Source organism: Bombus vancouverensis, chromosome 1 (assembly GCF_051014615.1).
Source record: "Bombus vancouverensis nearcticus chromosome 1, iyBomVanc1_principal, whole genome shotgun sequence".
Classification (NCBI taxonomy): domain Eukaryota; kingdom Metazoa; phylum Arthropoda; class Insecta; order Hymenoptera; family Apidae; genus Bombus; species Bombus vancouverensis.
Genome location: NC_134911.1, coordinates 19,974,649 through 19,990,586, shown reverse-complemented (window position 1 = coordinate 19,990,586; position 15,938 = coordinate 19,974,649). Strand labels below are relative to the sequence as shown.

The 15,938-nt window shown below is 38.5% G+C and overlaps 3 protein-coding genes across 10 annotated transcripts in view; 1 reads left to right on the top strand and 2 right to left on the bottom strand.

Moving 5' to 3' along the window:
* Positions 1–244: 244 nt before the first annotated feature.
* Eip63E (cyclin dependent kinase Eip63E) overlaps positions 245–15,938 on the bottom strand; it is a 79,026-nt gene continuing 63,332 nt past the window's right edge. The window contains exons 1-7 of one of the 8 annotated variants that reach the window (XM_033337951.2): positions 6,110–6,662; positions 4,449–4,567; positions 3,895–4,023; positions 3,273–3,469; positions 2,812–3,197; positions 2,191–2,735; positions 245–2,104 (exon numbers count right to left, since the gene is read on the bottom strand). In XM_033337951.2, the coding sequence (XP_033193842.1) occupies positions 2,013–2,104; positions 2,191–2,735; positions 2,812–3,197; positions 3,273–3,469; positions 3,895–4,023; positions 4,449–4,527 (1,428 nt within the window). In that variant the 5' untranslated portion in view covers positions 4,528–4,567; positions 6,110–6,662 and the 3' untranslated portion in view covers positions 245–2,012. Of the gene's footprint in view, positions 2,105–2,190; positions 2,736–2,811; positions 3,198–3,272; positions 3,501–3,894; positions 4,024–4,448; positions 4,568–5,475; positions 5,983–6,109; positions 6,663–15,938 lie in introns of those variants that run through there. The other 7 variants (XM_033337948.2, XM_076622321.1, XM_033337947.2 and 4 more) reach the window with 7 other exon arrangements.
* Psa (puromycin-sensitive aminopeptidase) lies at positions 7,371–11,742 on the top strand. Its single transcript, XM_033337945.2, has 4 exons — positions 7,371–7,738; positions 8,105–8,349; positions 8,665–8,815; positions 8,938–11,742. Exons 1-4 carry the CDS (start codon positions 7,610–7,612, stop codon positions 11,014–11,016), a joined length of 2,604 nt encoding a protein of 867 aa, XP_033193836.1. The 5' UTR covers positions 7,371–7,609; the 3' UTR covers positions 11,017–11,742.
* Positions 13,369–15,604, bottom strand: emc (Basic helix-loop-helix domain-containing extra-macrochaetae). Its single transcript, XM_033337956.2, has one exon. The coding sequence runs from the start codon at positions 15,048–15,050 to the stop codon at positions 14,667–14,669; it is 384 nt and encodes a 127-aa protein (XP_033193847.1). The 5' UTR covers positions 15,051–15,604; the 3' UTR covers positions 13,369–14,666.

The following is a 15,938-nucleotide window of genomic DNA, read 5'->3' as shown; positions in this document are numbered from 1 at the left end:
AATACTACATTATAAAATTCAATTAGGTCAAATTGTTGAAGGATCAAAATAATGCATAATTAACTCCTCTTAATAAGTAAAATTAAATTTCCGTTCTTTTTGTAAGCATTTTGTATAATATTATAAAACGAGACAAAACTTAAACCTCTAGTTTTTAAAAAATATTTAAATAATTTATAAAGGTTCTAGTTCCATGGTACACTGAATAACACATAAAAGGTATAAATTCTTCAACATACACATGTACTTCAAAAACATAGTTCTTTATCTTTCTCAGTACAAGTTTGAAGCAATTTGAATATCAATAATTTCTTAGAAAAATTACAAATAAAATATAATTATAAGGAAATAAATGTGTATAAAATTAATACTTAAGCAGAACAAGTATTACAGATATAAGTGTTTTTGTATTATGTTACACTTAAAAGTCTAAACGATCCTGTGGCTTGCTGCACATGGAAAAACCTAACAAAGAATAGGGTCTGAAGTGTACCGAACTACGCTTTAATTTATTACAAAGTCACATTTATTAGTTCAGCTCAGCTATCTCAGCATCATCAGTAATACGAACCTGTTGTTCTATATACAATCTACCTTCTGCGCGTCTTTTTTCAAATAATAATTTTTAATAAGTAATAATAGTAGTAATAACGTGTCTCAAATTTTTTCGAAATATTTTTCAATTTTTTTTCTTTTTTGCTTTCGCCTCGTTGATATTTTTATAAGTGTGCTGAAAAATCGGTATAAATGTAACTACTAAAGGAGTAATATTTTACCGTAATAATCATCGTAGCTTAGAGAAAACTCGGAAGGACTGTAACACCGCTTTATGTTATCCTATATTACTATTGCAACATTATTAAAGTTGGTTCGTTTAGATATATGGTCATCGAAAACCATTTAGAAACAAGATTGGCCGAACGGTCCATTCTAAGTAACTAATACGAAATTATTAACATTTTATTCCTACAATTCGTTCAAGCACCATTGGCTGTTAAATATATGAGCGATTGAACAAATTGGATTTGATTACGTCTATAATTATTACTTCGTTCTTGTTTTACTATCACTGATAGATACTACTTTGTAAATGTCGATAATGAACTTTGATCGACCCTAGATGCTAATATTAATTCTTACAACTAGATCACTACCGTCGATATCATCAACGATGAGTTTTTTTTCGTTAGTCTTGCCGTGTTTCTTGGTGTTGGTAGCTACGACACTTGATTCGTATTGATATCTTATTTTCTTAAACTTCTATTTATTTTCTATCATCACGTCATATAATTAACAACTAGTTTTAATTCGAACAATGATTTTTTTCGTTATATACCAATATATTCAACTGTCTCAGCAACCAACGGTAAAGTCAAAAACAGCATAAAATTCATATAAAGTATTACAGGTCTTCCAGAATTTTTCTAAGTTATAATTATTTTATTATATTTTTTCTAACCAGAAACCGCCATCTCCAGACTTCACTCAGTTTGGGATCAAGAGACACAAGGCGGTGTAGTACTTTTTTTTTTGATTGGTATCAATCTAAATCTAGTATTTGGACGAAGTGCGAGGATGGGTCGTGCGTGCTTTTGCTTTCTAAATCGAGCGTGCAAATCTCATAAAATCGTTTTACTTCATTTAGCCACAGATAGCTTACTTTCGTATTTTCTTCGCCAGTTAATAATTTATCTTCGTTAATTCATTTGATACATGTGTACTAGTCTTGAAAAAAAAAGGAAAAAAAGAAACAAAAATACGAATGTCGCAATTATGTATATGAATGTGTTCATGTTTGTGTGTGCACATATCAACATGTGTGTGAACGATGATTGGAATTTGTAGAGCAGCCCTGAGAAAGAGCGATTGACGCGCGTGGAAATAACGTGTAGGTGAATTAAGGCATGTTGCCTGTGTGAATTTGATCTGTATGAGAATGAACGTTTCATTGAACATGTGAATTTGGGAATTACTTATTATTTACTTTTTTTTTCTTTACGTTTACTTTAACCTCAAGTCTTAAGGGCTGTGTGACGCGAATCTGCACACCCGTGCCTCGAATTTGTATACAAATGACAACCTTCAACACTAAATATCGATACTTCTGTAAAGAAATAATATCCGATCAATGACAAATTACAGTTCCAGTAAGATAAATATATATTTTTTTAATAAATATACTGAACTTACCGTCAGGCAACTCGTATAGTTTTCTAGGAAGAGAGGCAAAGTAAGAATGCCTTAACGCTTCTTCAGCTCCAATCCGTTGATCCGGATTTAACTGCAGAAGCGACGATGCCATACTATCACCTTCGGCAATATCATAGAGTCTAGGAAATGAAAGACCCAATTTTCGTGGAGGATAGAATCCCAGTCTATGTGGTTTATATCCTGGCAGGTGTGTGACACCAGGCCAAGTTTCTTCAGTAGGAGTACCCAATACTTTGAATATTTTATCAAGTTGGTCGTACGTACAGCGTACACCTGGGAATGTTGGTTCACCAGTCAACATCTCCATAAATATGCAACCTACTCCCCACATATCAAGCGAGGTAGAATACTCTGTGGAACCCAAAAGAACATCAGGTGGCCTGTACCATAATGTCACAACTTCATGTGAGTACGTATGTGACGGTACAGATTTAGCTCTCGCTAAACCGAAATCTGCTAGTTTAAGTTCTCCTATTTCACTGATTAACAAGTTTTGCGGCTTCACGTCTCTATGTAATACTCTCCTAAATTAACATACGATAAATTAGTTATTAATATTAAACTCGAAAATCTTAAATTTATATGTACGCGTGCCTTTACCTGCGGTGACAATACGCCAATCCTCTTAATAATTGAAATAAGAATAGTTTAACATTTCGTGGATCTAGACCACCATTACCGCTTCCATACCTCTCCATATATTGCGATAGATCAGTATGAACATATTCAAAAACAAAAGTAAGAGTCTCGCGCGTATGAATTATATCGTGTAAAGTAACGATATTGCTATGCTTCAATTCTTTAAGAAGGCTTGCCTCGCGGATGGCAGTAAATGGAGCACCTTCTTCCTCTTGTAGTCTAATTTCTTTAAGTGCCACCATTTGATTTGTAAGATGACTATAGCCTTTGAACACTGTGGCATACGATCCTTCCCCTAATTGTTCCAGTTTTATATAAGCTTCGGATTTACCGAAAGGAGAATCTCCCTGCGAATATAAGCATAAACACTTGTTAACACTAAAATGTTGAAAGAATATAAGTAAATATGAGTCTAGCATTACCCCAAATGCTGAAAATCTCTTGGTTCTTCTAGGAGGTGGATCTGGCCCAAGGAAGACCTCTGACTTGGGTCGTGGTGGACGCCGAGGTCTTAAGATTACTCTCGCTTCTTCACGTATATCCTCGTCGAGAAGCTTGGAATCACTAGAAACGGAAAGCTGCCGATGCACTCTCTCATGGTCGCCCACACCTGTCCATTCTATGACATCCAATTTCGTCCTTAAAACTTTCTTTAAAATAACAGCAATAGGAATCCACGTAGAATCATAATCCCTCAATATTTTATTAATACAAAAAAATTTTAGTGTATGTGCAATACATATTTAGTAAACAATACATTATAATGGGTCAATTTAATCATACTACTGGTTTCTATTAACTACTAAAGTAACAAATATTTACCACAGATATCAAACCCCGATGTAAATGTTTTTCATAACAGTTATCTATTTAACATGTTATGACTTCAAAAAAAAGATGGTATGTAGCTTCCTGATAAGTGCCAATGTGCACTATAAAAACTTAGTTTGATAAATAGAGTTATTCGTTAAACTATTTATAGTCATACCATATATTATAAAAAATATAATATTTTCTTTTATAATAAATAAATTTTGCACTTACCATAACGACGATCCTTATCTGCAGGTATATTGCCGTTTGGTTCTAAACGGTCTAGGAACTCCTCGGAATAGCCATTATATGGCAGTTGACCCCTGTTTGCAGCATCATCAGCCTCTTCTTTTGATATTGCTAAAATAGACAAATCAATAATTAATATTTATTAATATCAATAATTTTTTAATCAATAATTTTGATAAACTAATATTAAAAACATTTTTTATCAATCTTTACTATACAATTCAATATAAGAAATAGATAAAGTAAAAAATGTAAATAAAGATCAGAGTAGCAATTACTTAATTAACTTGGAAGTACATGCGATAAGCAATATTATTTTACAATACAAAACTAATACCAATGATAATGAAATTATATTTGTGGAACCTTTTAAGTGTCTAAATGGACATTAATTCTTTTATGACCTATCTTTATATAATGAAAAAGTACTATATTTAAGTAATAGGTATTAAACTCTTCTTATCTTTTTATTTTATAAGGTATTTTACATAATATATCGATGTTGTGTAACATTAGATAATTTTGATTATACTTACAAAGTCTTCCAAAGCTGTGGCTAAGCCTTTTTTTCAGTTTTTGTACTCTGCTAAGAGCACCTCCTTTCTTCTCCCGCATTGTCACAGACCCTGTGCATAATAAGCGCAATCTTTAGCAACTGTAAATCAAAACAAAGATATATAAATTCAGACATTGGCGTACTATAATATATAACCAAGAAACTCAGAATAATTCAAACATTATGGACTATTACATGTGTGATGACATCATGCAGTGTGCAATGCCAGTGTTCCTCAATCTTATGATTAATAGTGGCAGGGATGTGTAAGATATATTTGTCTTGGATAAAGTGCTATATATATATATGACAATATTATCAATGAACACTTCTTTCAGAAAGAAGAATATATCTTGTTTATATAGATAACAATATTTTTTCTTCTGTTAAATAAAGTAAAGATTACCACCATGTAACAGTATGTTCGTTGAAACAATGAAATAGTAGAGCAGAAGAGTTTATAACTGCTTCTACAAATACAAACGACATTCTTTCTTAATTTATGTACCATATAAGTATGTATGCTCAATTCGAAAAGATAATAGCACCAGTTGTTCAACTGCATTGACAAAGTTATTCTATTGAAGAAAATTCATATCTAATTAAATTCATGAATTAATACATAACATGAACAATTGTTAGCAGATTATGATATTGAAACAATGATATGCTAATACATAATGATAATGAGAATTTGAAAGTGATCATACATTTTTTCAAATATAAGATAAGTTTTTCTTTAAAAACCTATAGTTTATATCTTAAGAGCAAATAACTTATAGCTCTATAAACATGAATTCCATTGTTAGGAAGCAACAAATAATTAGATGTTTGATAAATATATGCATACATAAATACATGATGTGTATGGTTATATGTATCTCATGTATAACATATATACACCGTACAATGTACATACATGCGTATACGCACATGTGTTGTTACTACAGGTCAATGAACTAAAGAAAGTTTAGTTATAACGTGTGAAATAACGATAGATAAATTACGTTGATAATCTTTAGAGTGGCTACTGACTCCACATCTCATTTCACGGTGTTCCGCATGCTTCCCCGTACACAAAAGCACTTTTCTCCATTCACGCATCTGTCGCGGTTCTACGAGTAACGTTTTCGCGGCAATGGAAATGCACTACAATATCTAGAGCACTCGAGGTGACGATGCACAACTTTGATACAATATCACATCTGATAAACTTGTCTACGCAACCGAAGTTCGATAAAAAGCTTCGCCAAGAATGTACATGAGTCGTTTCTCTCTTCGAAATACATACTGTCCGCCCCCACCCCTCTCGTTAGTAAACGACACGCTCTCCTTGCCTCTCTCTTTACTGCACTCTCTTCGCCTGTCACTTTGTCTCTCTTTGTCGGACCAATGTCCGCCCCCATAATCGCGCAACTTTTGACACTCTGTCCGACACTACTCGATTGTGTTTTACCAAGTCCACATGTGTAAACCAGAGAGACGATTCAATTCGCAATGAAACACGAACAGAGGGTAAAAACGGAAAGCGGTACACGAGCGTCGAGGACACGGTCTAAGGCTGCGGAAAAATGGAAAAGGGGGGGGAGCAGCCGGGGGAATTAGTTCTGTGATAGTCGGATCTCGCGGGCGTCAACTTACCCTCTTTGCTCTTGGAGGCGGTGGAGCCCTTGTCTTGACAGTACATGATTACTCATTCGCTCGAACGCACGAAACACATCACATATGGGCGGTGACGCACAGTGTGTGTGTATATGTGAGAAGCTATGTTTCGTGGTGTTCTTCTCGGGCAGGTCAGGTCCGGCGAGTACCTCCTTCACCTTTCCCGTATCTTGTACATCGGTGGCAGGGTACGATACTTTCCTAATGAACTGATCGCCATGAAAAACACACCACCGTCTTCCCGTTCACCGCTTAAAGATCTCGCGCCGTGCGCTCTCGCCGTGCTATGAGCTCCGCCGATATTATCCCCGGTTAGACCTCGCTGAACGTTTACACGTTCTCGATTCAGTGAAATATCTCAAATATCTTTTGCAACCGGGTTTCTCTATCGCGACTTCCTGGATATATGGCGGGTGCTCGCGCACGCCACCACTACCTCGAATAACTCATCCGCGAGAACAAACTTCTCCCACGAAGTTCTCTATTCCCATAGCCCCACTACTGCCTCGCGCCACAGACAAAAGTCTGAAACTGGCCGATCTACGTTGGCCTGGGTATATACAACATACAACCAGAATGGCTACTCAATAGGATTTTCATACGTGTTCGTTTACACCCATCTGGATTTCGTTATCGTACTCTTTTGGTGCTGGAGTTACATTGTATATATTTCATTGCATTGTGTAATCCTTTTAATTAATAATATGTATATGAGTCTTAAAGTGAGTTTTTATATTTATTTTGCAAAATAAATAAAGTCATCAATTACATATTGTCAGTTTTCATGTTACGAGCAATATCAAATATCAATATTTGTTTTTATTTGCCATATTGTTGACAAACTATTCTTAAAACACGATTACATACTCGGCTAGTTTAAAATCTACTTTTCATTACTGTAAAATATACCTAAACAAGTTCCTAGTATAATATTCCTTTCTGTATATTATATAATCATAGGCAAGCGTTAACCGTTTATTCTAGCTATACCTAAATTATGCAACTTATATCTTTTTCTAATTCAATTCACTTCAAGTACGGACGCGCGTGTACAGTTAATTAAACAATTTTACAAAATATTTACATTTAAGTCAAGTAAAAAGTGAAACAACGACTTGTTTTCAATGAAAATAGGAAAATTATAATATTAAGGAATTAAAAATTAATATAGTTGGAATAAAACAGTAACACTGAAATTTTTAGTGCGAGTATAGGATATGGATTAAAATCAAAATTTGCGCGTTTATGTCCATGGCGACATCAGAGCACGTGATTTGTTCTTTTTAACAGTTATAGTTCCATTTTTATTCGCATCTTTGTGTATAGCATGCATATTGCGCATGCGTCTGCGATGGTTTGAGGCGTTGCGTGTTAGTGCATACTTTCGCGTTGTGAGTCGGCAAAAAGGAAAAGCTCAAAACGGGTTTTAAGACATTTCGATATTTAAGGATTTTTCGAATCGCGGTTCAACATCGAGCGATGTCAAGTGTAGAAAAAAAGCCATTTCGTCGGCTGCCCACAGATGTTCAGCCTTACCACTATAATATCGTTTTGTCACCGAATCTGAAAACTTTTGTTTTCGACGGCAAGGAGGATGTGCACATTGACGTAAGCTCAGTCAATCTAGATCACTCATTGGCATATTAATTATTCACGTGGCTCCTAGTAAATTTGTAATTTGAATGATAGAACAAAAAATGTTGACCATATGGCAAACATAACCACAAAATTTATACGCTATATATAAAACAAATTCTAATATAACCTTGAATGACAGTAAATTTGAAGGCATTTTTCTTATCTTGCTTTATCTGTCCTTAAAATTCTGAAAATGTGTATGATTACTAAAAGTAGAACATGATAAGATAGTCATATGAAAGATATTTGATTTGATGTTTTATGCCAAGATGTTAAATGTTACGTTCTTTTAATTTTATTGTCACTTTATTAATTATGATTTTTTAATATTTGCAGGTCAAATCGTCTACAGACACTATCGTTTTAAATTCATTGGACATTGATATAAAGAGCGTAATTTTTAATGATAATGATGGAAAAGTTATTCCAACAAAACAAATTGAAGTTTGCTCACCCGAAGAAACAGCCACTTTGGTATTTGAAGAAAAATTACCAATGGGTAGAAGTGGATACTTGAGCTTGGAATTTGTTGGGGAAATTAATGATAAAATGAAGGGTTTCTATAGAAGCAAATACATTGGGTACTACAATTTGTATAGAATTATAATAATATGATTCTATCAAATATTTATTTTATTATAAGAGTTATACATTTTTTTTTTTATCATTTATTATAAGAATTTGACATTTTGTAGACAAAATAAGTACTATGCTGTAACTTATTTATGTCCTACATCAGCTCGTAGACTTTTTCCCTGTTGGGATGAACCATCATTAAAAGCTACTTTTAGTATACAACTTGTGCTTCCTCGTGATATGTCACTTGTTGGTTTATCAAATATGGTAAGCAATGATTGGCATTTTTAAAATAACAAGGATCTTTTATGTGTTTGCAGGACCAATGGAACTGTTGAACATGCAGCTGTAACTCAATTCGAGCCAACAGATGCTAGACGTTGCTTCCCATGCTGGGATGAACCAGCACACAAAGCCACGTTTGATATTACTCTAAATGTACCATCAGGTCTTACAGCACTTTCCAATATGGTAAGCAGCGCCTAGCACATGTGGTTTTATTTATTTTTTCTTTTGTTTTCTTTTTTAAATAAACATTAATATTATTAAACATATACATAATTTTAGAAGAAATATTTATTTATTTGTTTTAGCCTATTAAAAGCAAGGTAACGAATGAATCGGTCGAGACTTTAGTATTTGAGAGGACACCAATCATGTCGACATATTTAGTAGCAGTGGTAGTTGGTGAATTCGATTACATAGAAGACAAATCGAGCGATGGTGTACTAGTACGCGTGTACACCCCGAAATCGAAGAAAGAACAAGGACAGTTCGCGTTGGAAGTAGCGACAAAAGTACTGCCATATTATAAAACGTACTTTGGAATTGCTTATCCACTCCCAAAAATTGATCTTATCGCGATTGCTGATTTCTCATCCGGAGCTATGGAAAATTGGGGTTTAGTTACATATCGAGAAACTTGTCTTCTAGTAGATCCACAAAACACGTCCGCCGTGCGGAAACAGTGGATCGCTTTAGTCGTAGCGCACGAACTGGCGCATCAATGGTTTGGAAATCTCGTAACCATGGAATGGTGGACGCATTTATGGTTAAACGAAGGATACGCTTCGTTTGTGGAATTCTTATGCGTTGCCCATCTGTTTCCCGAATACGATATTTGGACTCAATTTGTGACAGACACGTACATCAGAGCATTAGAGCTTGACGCTTTAAAGAATAGTCATCCGATCGAGGTACCAGTCGGTCACCCTTCTGAAATCGATGAGATTTTTGATGACATTTCTTACAATAAAGGGGCATGTGTTATTCGAATGTTGCATTCCTACATTGGAGACGACGATTTTCGAAAAGGTATGAATCTCTACTTGAAAAAGCACAGCTACGCCAATGCAGAAACTGGAGATCTTTGGGACGCTCTGGAGGAAGCCAGCAATAAGGACGTACGCAGCGTGATGTCCACTTGGACCGAGCAGCAAGGATTCCCTGTTGTCAGAGTTCAACATCGTCAAGAAGGCAGCGATCGAATTCTGTCTCTGTCTCAGGAAAGATTCCTAGCTGATGGTTCCGTGGATACCGGAAACAGTTTGTGGATCATACCAATTAGCATAAGTACGTCGAAGAATCCAGAGGAGTGTGTACTTAAGGCTTTGTTAGACGAGAAGACGAAAGAGTTTCGAGTCAAAAACGTTCCTGAAGATCACTGGGTAAAGATCAACCCTGGAACAATCGGTTTCTACAGGACTCACTATAGCCCAGAAGCATTGTCTCTCTTGTTACCGGCTGTCAAAGATCACGCGTTACCTCCCTTAGATAGACTGGGTCTATTGGACGATCTATTTGCTATGGTACAAGCTGGTCATGCTTCTACCGTAGAAGTACTTCAACTTATGCAAGCGTTTCAACATGAAGACAATTTCACTGTATGGTCTAGTATAGTCAATAGCCTAGGAAAAATCGGAGTTCTCGTGTCTCACTTGGATTTTGAGGATTCGTTCAAAGCGTTTGGACGTAACTTGATGCGCGACATCACCAACAAACTAGGCTGGGATCCTAAACCTAATGAATGTCATCTGGACACTCTTCTACGATCCCTTGTTCTAGGTCGTATGGCAGCATTGAACGACGAGGATACTATACAAGAAGCGAAAAAGAGATTTGAGTTGCACGTTTCTGGCATCACGCTACTCGCTGCCGATTTACGCAGCCCTGTTTACAGGGCTGTACTCTCTGTTGGCGATGCCGACACTTATGAAACCATGCTGAGGCTTTATCGAGAGGCAGATTTGCACGAAGAGAAAGACAGAATATTGAGAGCGCTAGGTGCGATCAAAGATGAAACCTTGTTGGCAAAGGTTCTAGATTTCGCTATGAGCGACGAAGTTAGAGCTCAGGACACAGTGTTTGCTATCATGTCGGTGGCAATGACTTACAAAGGCCGCGTGATGGCTTGGGACTTTTTCAAGGAAAATTGGAAGACCCTGCTCGATCGATATGGTGGCGGTTTCTTGATTTCAAGATTGGTGAAATTCACTACGGAGAATTTCGTTACCGAGGAACGAGCCAAAGATGTCGAGGAATTCTTCAAGAACCACCCGACACCGGGAACCGAAAGAACGGTCCAACAGAGCGCCGAATCCATCAGATTGAACGCGGCATGGCTTGCCAGGGATAAAGACTCTATCAAGGAATACTTGATCACTCATGTTTAGTAGTACCATGAGTTATTTATCTTGAGTTCTTGTCCTTACCTTGTTACAATTTCTCATACAATAGGAAATCTAAAGGGCTACAGTATGCCATCCTGCGAACGTATTAAAAATAAAACACGAGTTGCTTCGAGTCAATTTAGAGAAAAAGAGAAGATTACAAGGATTCTCTTGTAACACACGACATCGTAGAATTCGCCTTTACAGACATACATATACACACGCATACACACAGCGGGTACACATATACAACAGTTGCTTCAAAGGAACCTCGACTGCGTGCATAGTTGCTCGTTGTTTCGTTGCAAATTTCGTTGCAATTCTTTCAAACGAATGTACAAGAGTTACGAGAAGATATTACAGTCCGTACTACCGAACTTTATCGAATGACGACGGCATTTTTTAAATTGCTGCATTATATTCTTTGGCATTTACTTCCCCAGTTTTATGATTCACGTACGATGTAAGTTCTTTCCCCGATAAGCATGATGTCTCAAAACCGCGCACTAGTGTTTACCACTTTTATAATATGAGTAAAATGAGTGAATCAAGATGAATAAAAAGAAAGAAAACAAGCGTGTAGCTGCAGAAACTCATTTATATCACGTACTATAACCGAGAAAATTGAAATAAATACTTCTACGCTTGTATCTTTACGACTACGTATTCAATTAGCTTTCTCCGTTCTTAATATTTAACAGTATTAAAAATTTCATTTGATCGACCATATTCACATTTTATTGATCATCAAATTTATAACAACCAGAATCCACCCCTCAAGCCTCCAACCTATGAAACTCTCCGCCTCCTCGGTATCTCGTGATTGAAGCACGCGTGGGCGAGCAGAAGTCATATCGGTCACTTAAGCGTCGTTACACGCTCGCAAGGTGACGGTTGCGGAGTACGAGTTCGCTCCTTATCCCCAGCATTGATCAGCTCTTTTAACCCGCGTAGGAGGGTTGTGCTGCCGTGAGTCAGCTTCCACTTTCGTTTATTAGCGCGTACACACGCGTGTATCCAGCCTGGTGGTTTGCGTCGACTAGTCGTTCGCCACCCTCTTTATCTCTCTCTTTCTCTTTCTCTCTCTCTTTCTATCTCCCTACGGTGCTTCCTCCCCATCTCACCGTATGAATACGAAGCAAACTCGAGTGGCCGAAGGGATGAGAGAGCTAGCCTGGCCGGGGGCACACGCGCTCGGACGGAATCAGTTCCCGTGGGTATTCCGTGGTCTCGAGGTTCCCAGGAGCGCGCACGCGACCCGGGACAGGGGACACACGATCAATACGGGAACTTAGCGAACTCCTACAACGATACATCGTGCGACCACTACCAGCCCTGTCCTCTCCTTGCCTCGACGAGGACGACCATCCGAAGGGCCGCCTCCTCCTCGCACGTGTGCACGGATTATTACGTACACGTGTGTCCATTTAAGTCAGCCCACCCCGCGCGTGTTCCACGGGACGCTCGCGGATTTATCGTTGAAAGCGATGCAGCGACCTAACGAGAAGAAATTGCCGATGGGGATCGTTACGGGTTGAGCTCGATTGTCGGGAACAGTCCCTTTTTCGAGGTAATGTCCCCGGAACACCTTATTCGCCAACAACTTCGTTGGCTTTTCCATTGCGTCTCATCGACCAAGGAAACCTTTATTGGACCATTCTATTTCTTGTAATAGGCACCTGTGCTGGCAGGAACGAACGCGCGGGATATATCACCTATTCGAATCGTTTTATCGATGATTAAGACTTTATACTCGAACGCCTTGGGCAATTTAGCGTGATGTATGCGTTGGGCCGAGGGTGAAAGGATTATGGTATCAGATGGATCTCCCGGATTGGAGATCGGGTAGAAGGGCTGGCGTAATCGCTAGAAGTTTTTAGGGTAAAACTTGGAGGGGAATGGCAAAAGTAAGGTATATATGAATTTATTGGCGATATTTTACGAAAAGGCTGCGTGTTTTGGAACATTATATTTATGAAGAAGGAAATATATTGTCAAGTTGTATTTTTACCTTTAGTATCCTTCGAAAGGCTGAGATTTTCTGTTGGATAACAACTTACATAAATATACGACTCTTCTCTTATTTCTTCTCAGCGTTGCGCACAGTGGCGAGCATAAAAATAGAAACAGTCCTAATTTTGTTTGTAATTATTAGTCGAAATAAAGACAAACGTTGTTCTACATTATAAGAAAAATGACATTTCACGATATAATTAGTTGAAATTACAAGTTGCATTTTCCTCTTTATACGCTTTTTACAGCTTAAACGATATTTCTTATCCTTTTTTTTTTGTTAATCAACTAATCTGTTAAGGGGAGGGATCATCGTCGATGAGAAAACAGTATACACAAAAGTAATCGTATGGACACAATTTGTATTTTATTTCGCGCGCGAGCGAGCATAACCAACTCGCACATCAAATATACTTACACTTTACAGCCTTTCAGTCTTCGCGAATATACAATAATTACGGAGAAAATTTCTAAATTATAATATGAAAAGCAATAACAATGATAATCATGTAATAATAATATAATATAATAATAATAATAATATAGAATCGACCGTTGCGATTAATGTAATAATTCATAATACAAATAAATTCGCTTTATTATCTACAAGGGGGAGTTCAAAATAATACATGCTCTGATCAACGCGATGATAAACATTTCTCTTCCACGCGAAAACTACGAAAGAAAAGGAAAGGCGATCCATTCACGACTGGTTGCGGACGAGGGGGTGGTACTTACAATTAAAACGCAGGTGATCAATTCGATTTCGATCTTCGTCGATCCTTAAATATACATTCGTTCCTCTAAAACGAACATTTATAGAAAAATTTCCTAGATTTCGAACTAAACTATCGGAATTTCTTGTCGAAACGAATAGTTGCAATATTATAAAATCAATCGACGCGAAGAAACGATCTTTCTATATGTTACAATTCGGAATTACGAAACAAAGTAACAAGAGAATGATAAAAAAAAAAAAAAGATCAACGCGATCGTCGTTCGCGATATCGAGAAACGAGACACGTGTAACACAGTTCGGATTAGGAGAGGATTATAAGAATCGGAGAAGGGAGGTCGGAAGGCGGAGAGAGTTTGGTGGATCAAAAAAGAAGTGAATCGATTAAAAGATGAGAAAAGGGGTCTCGTGCGAGGAATGCGGTGAGTTCTATGTACAAGTATTTACATCTTTACTCGAAGAAAGAAGTTAAGATCGGCCGTAATCGGCCCGCTTCGTCGTCCTTCTTTCACGTCGTCTTCGTTCTTCTCTTCAGGCGCCGCGCCGCCTCGAGACGTCGAGCGCATCCCTATTCGATGTCCTCGCTCTTTTCTCGAAACGCTCGACAAAATCCCGTTCTTCTCCCGAATACCTGAACATCAGGATACCTTTCATCCCTGTTTCCCTTCTGGACCTTCGAAATCTTCAAGAAATCTCTATACAGTCGAAGACGAGCACAAAACATGGTTGTAGCAACGTTCTTCCGGTGAAACGCTACCACAATGAGCCGAGTTCTCGATTCAACTCCCCGAAGATGACTCGAACAATCCCGCGACGTCGAAACACGGAGGTCAAGCCGTCAGCCCACGAGGACAAGAAGCTCGCAGCGACCTGAACCTCACTGGAGCTCGTTCGCCGATACAGGTCACCGTTCCGCGACCATTCCGGTGATCGTGGATGTTGACGATGTTGTCGTCGTCGTTGGGACGGTCGTCGGGGCATTCAACAACGGTTGCAACGGTTGCCTCGGTGTCGTTTTCGCTACGGTGGATTCGTGATGAACGTTCGTTTCCTCCAGAGTCGTCTGAAGATCGCAGATGTACTCGATCACCCTCTGGATAACCTCGAGCTTGGATAACTTCCGTTTCCTCGGCATGTCAGGCACCAGGGATCTCAGCTTCGTTAGGTAAGCGGCCACTTCTTCTGCTTCCAGGTCACGACGAGTTCCGTTGATGCCCAGGCTGCTGTGCAGAACACCTCGACTTGGCGGTACTCTGCCGCCCACTGGGCTTACCACCATCGCCTTCATGTCGTACGCGTATATGCGTGTTTCTTACTTCTGGTCGATTTTCAGTCGACGCGAGAGTTCGCTCGCTAAACGGCACACAGTCAGCAGTTAAGCGGCGAAAAAGATGTGGGTCGTCGATTAATTCGATCGGGCAGCACACTTTCCGAAATATACGGCTGCTTATCTGCCGGACGCCAGTGCACGCACCCCGTGTATTTATCGATCGAACCAACCCACCAAAGTAAGCGCACGAGATAGCGGTAGAGACTCGCGCGATCTTGGTCTTTCGTTCTTCTTTCTAATTCCGTCCACTTTTGTATGCCGTTCCTTTTTCCTTTCGGTGAAGTTTGACGATTTACAACACCAACGTCACACACTATTTCTATGGCTGTCAGTGTTATCGCAAGATAGTTACACTCGCGTTGAACATCGCCTTGATCGAACTGTTTGTTAATTCGAGAAGAGAAATTTTCTGATGACTATTCCGAACGCAACGAGTGCGCAAGAAAAGAGCGTGCAGCGTACTCCTTGTAACGTACACGTTACGCTCGACGGATCGAAATCAACTGGCCTCCGCCCCTCACCTGCGCGCTTATATAGCTTTCCCCCACCCGGTACCGTTCTACCCGCGACGCCTCCACTATCCATACGGCGCAATCGCTGCCCGAATAAAATAGCGTTGGATTCGAATCGCTCACGAAACGAATTGTTATCTGACCTATTTATATATGCTCTTTTGGTAAATATTTATGCATGGGTAATTTCTTTTTTCTTTTTTTTTCTCTTTCTTTTCGATCGACTGAAAAAAATGGCCGCTATTTGTGATCGGAGATAATGTAATCGACGATAATCTTGTTTGCACTGTACTCGATTGCGCGGGCTATTTGCCGGTACATGTGAACCGAGCGT